The sequence below is a fragment of the Malania oleifera genome, chromosome 6, assembly GCF_029873635.1.
Source record: "Malania oleifera isolate guangnan ecotype guangnan chromosome 6, ASM2987363v1, whole genome shotgun sequence".
NCBI lineage: Eukaryota > Viridiplantae > Streptophyta > Magnoliopsida > Santalales > Ximeniaceae > Malania > Malania oleifera.
In genome coordinates, this window is record NC_080422.1 from 14,622,129 (window position 1) to 14,629,516 (window position 7,388).

A 7,388-nucleotide genomic window follows, 5' to 3' on the forward strand; every position below is an offset into this window, starting at 1 on the left:
ACATCATATCAGTTCTCTCCGCATGCGCTTCACAATGATGATGATTACGCAGTACCTCTTGGCGGAGATGATCCATGTATAGGACGACGGGACATGACACCTGATGGAGATGACCAACAGGGAGAGGGCAGATGTAGACGACAGCCACCATAACCCCGGAGACGACCTCGCTGCGGCACCGAGTAGTATAGCATTATTTTTATTTCATTTGTATATCATTGATTATTTTTATTTCATTTGTATAGCATTGATTATTTTTATTTCATTTATATATTATTAATTATTTTCATTTCATTTGTATAACATTTGATTATTTTTATTTCATTTGTACCTTTATGTGTCTTGTACACACTTCATATAATATTATCAAGAATGACATTTAAGAAACCCCCAGGGTATGGTTCAGGTGGTAGTGCGGGCTGCGGGAGTGTCTTTCACGAGGTCAGGTGTTCAAACCCTCCCGGTCTCGTTTCCGCCCCTGGACTCCTGAATTTACCCTCCCTTTGGAGTTGTGGGATCAACTTCAAGGGGCATTAGTCACGTCGACCGTAAAATGGACGCGTGGATACCCAGTACGTATTCCAAAAAAAAAAAGAATGACATTTAAGAAATGAAAACTTTGAAAAAAAAAAACTTATATGATTTTATCCAACATAAGCACTATGTTTTCATTATGAAATTTAAAAAGTTGTTTCTTGTTTATTTCATGTTGAAATTTATACAAATATATATATATATATATATATATATATATATTTGCACCATCACATATTATATGATGTCTACTTATATTTATCTTAAGTTACCAATCATTACATTGTGATGCAATTCAAATGTACTTACGGTAAGTTATCTGTATAAATGGACTTTTATGAATACTTATTTATAAGATATTTTCGTACTTTCACGTGTAAAATATGTATGTCAAAGTGAGATGTGAAATATACACAAATAGTGAGGGTGAGAACATGGTTAACCCAACAACTTAGATTTCCGAATAAAATTTGGTGTCTACAATATATATGTGCACTCTCATAATTTTTTTTTTTTTTTTTAAATTTGACTATTGCAATGAATAACATTTAATCCGTTCATATTGTTTTAAGAAGCATTATAAGTAAAGAAAAAAAAAAAAAAAAACCTAAAACATGATAATTGTTAAAGAAGAAGAAACTAAAAAATTTCATTCATATGATTTTTGCTTAGTTCTATATGTTTGGATATTAAACTAGATTAACAATTCATTCAATTAGATGGAAAAATATTTTATAATTTTTTTTAAAATTATAAATTAAAACACATTTTGAGTTATTAACTTCGAATTAGAATACTTTAATTTTTTAATTGTATATGATGCATTTTTAATTTAAAATATATATGGTATATCTCGCAGGACCAAGCTCAAGATTTATGTGAGATTTAATCGAAGGAGAAATGGCGCCTGAATGGGCAAAACAAATCTCGCAGGACCAAGTTGCGAGATTTGCCACGCGTAAGCTTACAGGTCATCTCCAAAGAAAATCTCGTAACTTGGTTCTGCGAGAATTTTTCGCCCACCTTGCCACACTTCACCACTAGAAACGCTACATGTTTAAATATCGCAACAACAAACTGCGAGATTACATAAGTATTAAACTGAAATTTTTTTTCCCAAATAAAGTATTATTTAATATTTTATTTTAAATTAATAATAAACGGAGGAAAAACTCATGGCATCAGTTTGTTCTAGCCATAAGAAAAGAATTGTCTCTAACTTCATGCCAAAGACAGAATCATTGGCCGTTCAAGCGAGCAGAATGCCAAGTGAACGGTGATGGGCAGTGGAAGGCGCCATGGAAGCATAGAGCGCCGAACACAGCCGAAGTTTCTACACTTTCATCCTCACCGACCTTCCCCACTTCGAAGGTTCTCGAACTCCCTCTTGCCGTGTCCATTTCTTCTCCCACTCCTCTTCTATATAATCTGTTCAAGATTGCAGAAAGGGACCATCCTAATCGACTCAGACTTGTTTTCTGCATCTTCTGGGAGATCCCTTCGCTAATTTCTTCAGTCAGGCAATTTCACGAACACTTGGCCATGGCCGACGACGGTGTTGTTACGGTCTACAGCGGTAGCGCCATTACCGACGCCAACAAGAACCCATTTTCCATGAAGGTGGGACTTGCCCAGATGCTCCGGGGTGGACTCGTTCTTGAGGTCACCAATCCAGAACAAGCCAAGACCGCCGAGACAGCCGGAGCTTGCTCTATCGTCGTGTCGGAGCCGCTCCGAGGAGGCGTTCGGCGCATGGCGGATCCATCTCTCATCAAAGAGATTAAGCGTGCAGTGTCTATTCCCGTAATGGCGAAAACCCGGGTTGGGCATTTCGTCGAAGCCCAGGTGCTCGAATCCATCGGCGTCGATTATATCGACGAGAGCGAACTTCTTACTCCCGCCGATGACCAGAATTTCATCAACAAGCATAATTTCCGGTGCCCCTTCGTCTGTGGATGCCGAGACCTCGGCGAGGCGCTGAGTAGGGTTCGAGAAGGCGCGGCGATGATCAGGACGCAGGGGGATTCGTGTGGATCCGGTAGCGTAGTCGAGACAGTTCGGAACGTGAGAGCGGTAATGGCGGCGATAAGGGTTTTGACGAACATGGACGACGACGAGGTGTTCTCGTTCGCGAAGACGATCGGTGCGCCTTACGACCTCGTGGCGCAAACGAAGCAAATGGCCAGGCTTCCGGTGGTGCATTTCGCGGCGGGAGGTATCGTTACCCCCGCCGATGCGGCGCTGGCGATGCAATTGGGGTGCGATGGGGTGTTTGTGGGATCTGAAATCTTTAATTTTCCAGATCCGTACAAGCGATTGCGGGCGATTGTTCAGGCTGTGGGGAACTACAATGATCCTCATACGCTAGCAGATATTAGCTGCGGATTGGAGGATGCCATGGAGGGTCTCAACCTCAACGATGACAGGGCTGCACGGTTTGGGACCGGAGCTAGAGCTACCTACTGAATGGAAGTCCATCTACTGGTGTGTCTGTGTAGTGTATGTGTCTGTGAAGTGTATATTTTGTCATACTACGGACCCAAATATGCTCATTTTCCACATCCAATTGAGAGTTGAAATTACAGGGGGAATTACAAAGTAAGAATAAATTGGTACGTACATTTTTGAATATCATGCAGATTACAAAATTAGATTGAATTGAAGCAGAATGGCACTCATGGCGGCTTCCAACTTTGAGATAAAATCAATAGCTGACTTTGATGGTTACCACTGTTCAATAAATCCAACATGTCTTGTGCCTTCCCACTTATTGCTTCTATTCCCTCTTCAAATTGCTTTAATTCCAAGTTTGGATGTCTTAAGCAGAGCTGCAACAATGATTGCAGTTGACGAGGGAATCATTTTGAGTATTACAATGAGATTGGCTATGATCAAGATTAGGACCATAGAGCTAATTTGTGGCTGCTGAGATGGCCACTCCACCAGGCAAAGACCACCATTCTTTCCTAGTTTGCGCTGTCTGTTGAGATGTCTTCGTGATGGTTGTTGTTGTTAAACAGGCACCTTAAAGTTATCTCATAAGCAGCGAAAATAGCCCCATTCACTACAAATGCTCTAGAAACAGCTGTCCCCAATCCTCGCCACAGCACGCTGTAACCCTCTTCTCTCACACTCTTGCGCAGGCAATCGAATATGCCGCTGTATTTGGGTGGGGAAGATCCTGACTGAGCTTGGAGCCTGGTTTTTATAACATCTACAGGATAGCACGAAACCCAACTGGCAACTCCTGCAAGCCCTCCTGCAATCAGCATTGTTCTCAAGGTCTCTTCACCGCTCTTTCGACAGCCCATGTGCATCTGCTCTCTCATGTATTCATATGTCCAGAAGTAGAATCCATGAGCAGGAGCATCTCTGATGACTGTGATTGTTAAACCGCGGTACATTCCCCTTAAACCTTCTGTCCTGAATATCTTTTTGGCCACATTTATGGGACCTCTGTTGCCATCTTCTTGACGGGGGCTTGAGCATTTTATGTTCTGTAGTTGAAGGTGAATTTTCACGAGTTCAACAGGAGTGAGCAAAAGGCTCTGCAGGGCCCCTGTTCCAATTCCCCCTAGGGCAACTCCTTTGTAAGAGGGAGGCTCTTCAGCTGCAACTGAGGAATCAAATGCTCGTGACAGCACTGCATAGATCTGGAAGACCATGGCATTCTGTAAGAGAAAACAGAAAAATTAGTCTTGATCAGCCCACTGGAATGAATTTTTTGGTAAGAACTGCTGCACAGCTAGGAATCAAGTATGTGAATAACTCTCATTTAAGTTGAAAATCAAGAATAAATTAATGGCATGTTCTGCTTGTCGAGAATATAATCTCAACACCAGGTATACTTGAGTTCAACAAGTACCCCAAAGGTCGAAATGGAGTCAAATAGAAACATGTGCCTCTGTTCTGAATGAACTCCTCGGGTTACATAGATTTGGCAGAATTGATTTGCAGAATGTCTATGTTCTCAGAGTTACGATGACAGAACATCTTTTTCTTAACTCTTTCAACTATGATAACTCTGTTCTTAGGAATAGATATTCTATGCACTTCACGATAAGATTAAAAATAATAACAAATGAAAAATGATGGCAACAAATCACTTCAAAATCTCAATTCACCTTCCTGTTTGAAGGTAATTTAACATCATTTACCCTTTTTTCCCCCCAAACATTGAAGATATTTAATATAAAATTGACAGTAAAATATACCGTGAAACTTATTCACAATGTGGGAAAATCAGTAGAATATCCCGGGTATGATAACTTTTTCTTGAGTGACCACAATAACACAGACAAGTTGGTGAGCAAAAGTTGGATCAACTTTTTCATGCTGCTTTCCGTGGAGTACTGTGGTATTCTTTTACTTTAAAGATTCAAATAAAGAATCCTTTAAAGGGCACTCCAATTACATCACGGGTTAAACAATTTGTTTGCAGTCTCTTTCATTAGGACAGCTTTCCCTTGGTGGATGGGGATGGGGATGGGTGTGTTGTCTCATCCTCAAAACCCTAATTGAACCACAACAGTAACTAATTATGCCAAAGTTCATCCATATAATATAAGGGAAAGTGTAGAACAAATCTTGTCTGTTGACAGATCACAGATCACAATAATTCAACCAGAAACAAAGTTCAAGTTTTCCTTTTGATCATGAATGCTACGCTAGAGACCTAGCTTATTGTTTTTACTCTTAATTTTCTGTGTTAAGAGACTTACAAGAAGCATGCAACATTCAAAAGCCTAGAACGCACTCGTATGTGGAACAAAATATGAACAAATAAAATGGAGAGCATGAAAACATCAAGTACTAAATTAGACTACACTATGTACCAAACAGAGATTAAAAAGAGAGAAAAATTATTATTATTCTTGTGAGGCAGCATCTCATATTTGGAATCAACTATAAAAATCATGAATATTCTAATAATGTTTTCAGAATCTACTTCAAAACCCAAAAAGCCAAAATCAAGAAGACAAAAGAGTTCCCAAATGGTGATAGCGTCCATGACATCAGGTTCACGGGATTGGGAACACATGAGCATTGGTGCAGCAATCATGATATGGTTCAAGTTTAATTGTATGCGTTATGATAAAAAAGCTTGAATCCAAGGCATGCAAGATGAAACTGAGTTGGGGCTCAAGAATCTAAACAGATTAGAGACATGAAAGAGGAACAAATTAATAAAGAAGAAGATAGAAGAGGAAGAATTGGTGAACCTGGCACCTGAAAAGTGACAGAGCCGAGGGGCGCGCCCATGCCGCGGTAAAGGGCGGAGGGTCCCTCGGCGGCGACGATCTTGCGGAGGATGCCCAAGGCAGAACCACCGGTTCTGGAATGCTGCTGCCGGATTCTGAGGGTGTCGAGGGGGTAGCCGGAGATGACGCCGGCCATTCCCCCGAATCCTCCCGCCACGAACTCCTTCCCCCAACTGCTCGCGAGAAACTCCGGCCAGAAATCCATCCATTCCACAATCCACTCACCCCCTTTGTATTGCAACAATCCGAATCTTTCAGATTTCTTCTCTTCCCCTCAGCGTTCTAAAATCTAAAACACCATAACATAGAAAATATCGCAGTCTGTTCAGCTTTCCACGACTGATTCGTACATCTCACCTCTCTCAAAAATGGGAAGGGGTGGGTTAAAAAGGCGCCCACTTTGGTCTGGTCTGGTTTGTCTCTCTTTTTTCTCTTTGTTTCTTTCTGGGTTTCCGGGGATCCAGACAAAAGCCACCGTAGTGGTGCGGTGTGAGGGTGCTCGTGAGCGGAAGCGGCCAACGTTTTGTTTTCAGAGGAGCGGGCGGAGGTGCCACGTGGACCAATCAATACTTCGCACGTTGCGGATTCCGTGTGGTCTGGTGGATGGCGTGAACAAATTTTCTTTTTGTGTAATTATTTGGAGACTTGAAAGATGGTGAAAAATGAAAATGGGGAAGTGAGAGGAGGACGTAAGCGAAGGAAGATCAAATCCCAATCAAGGGAAGTTGCAGAAGAGAAAGTGCTTGAGGTTGAGGATGACACAGACATGCACAAACCTAATAGTATATATATACACTCTTGGCCTCTTTTGGCCACATCTTAATTCCACTTTTAATTTTACCATAATTAATTCATAATATTTTGTAATAAATGTGAGATTTTTTTCAAATTTATAATGCATGGTGTTAACATATTTTTTTATTTAAAATTTATATTTTAGATTCAATTTTTTTTAATAAAAATTTTAATATTAATAAGCTCATTTAACAAACTTTAAAGACTTGTAATGTGATTTATCTTTTTTTTTTTTTTCTTTAACTTCCAACTTTTGTGTTACTTTCTTTCCCACTTAATGCCGCAAAAATGGAATCGGTTGAATTTTTAAATTTTTTAAAACGGTCATGACCTCTGAGCCATTTTAGGGCTTTACTAATTCTTCGATCCACTAAGCAACATGCTTCCTTAGAAATTTTTTATATTTGTTCAATAAGCCATTGTGTCTATATTGGGCTTTCAGCCACGCAACAAGAGGTAGTTTATTTCTCATCAAACATCACTTTCCATCCCTTTAAAGATTTAAACTCGAGTTTATGTCTCCTAGAAGACAAAAAATAATGCTCTCAATAGGTCAATATTATTATTGACTCGCCAATTGAGCTCACTCTATATTGGGCGTAGCTTATTCATAGCTGTGATTTAATTATAACAAGACCTTAGTAGTACTAATTGACAAACAAATTTAATCATTTTACTAACCCTAAAGATATTAAAGAATTTGCTTAACTTCTACATCTCAAATTGCTAATTCATTTACTTAATCCATGTCATTATTTTGCAAGTTATTTTATGTGCTAAAATAAATGGGGAGTTGCT

The 7,388-nt window shown here is 39.8% G+C and overlaps 2 protein-coding genes across 2 annotated transcripts; one reads left to right on the plus strand and one right to left on the minus strand.

Annotated features, from left to right (window-relative positions):
- The first annotated feature begins 2,076 nt into the window (after positions 1 to 2,076).
- On the plus strand, positions 2,077 to 3,163 carry LOC131157135 (pyridoxal 5'-phosphate synthase-like subunit PDX1.2). Its single transcript, XM_058111044.1, has one exon. The coding sequence runs from the start codon at positions 2,077 to 2,079 to the stop codon at positions 2,998 to 3,000; it is 924 nt and encodes a 307-aa protein (XP_057967027.1). The 3' UTR covers positions 3,001 to 3,163.
- LOC131157133 (mitochondrial arginine transporter BAC2) lies at positions 3,056 to 6,587 on the minus strand. The gene is made up of 2 exons (XM_058111043.1): positions 5,764 to 6,587; positions 3,056 to 4,205 (listed from the first exon to the last, which is right to left on the minus strand). Exons 1-2 carry the CDS (start codon positions 5,998 to 6,000, stop codon positions 3,501 to 3,503), a joined length of 942 nt encoding a protein of 313 aa, XP_057967026.1. The 5' UTR covers positions 6,001 to 6,587; the 3' UTR covers positions 3,056 to 3,500.
- Positions 6,588 to 7,388: the final 801 nt, after the last annotated feature.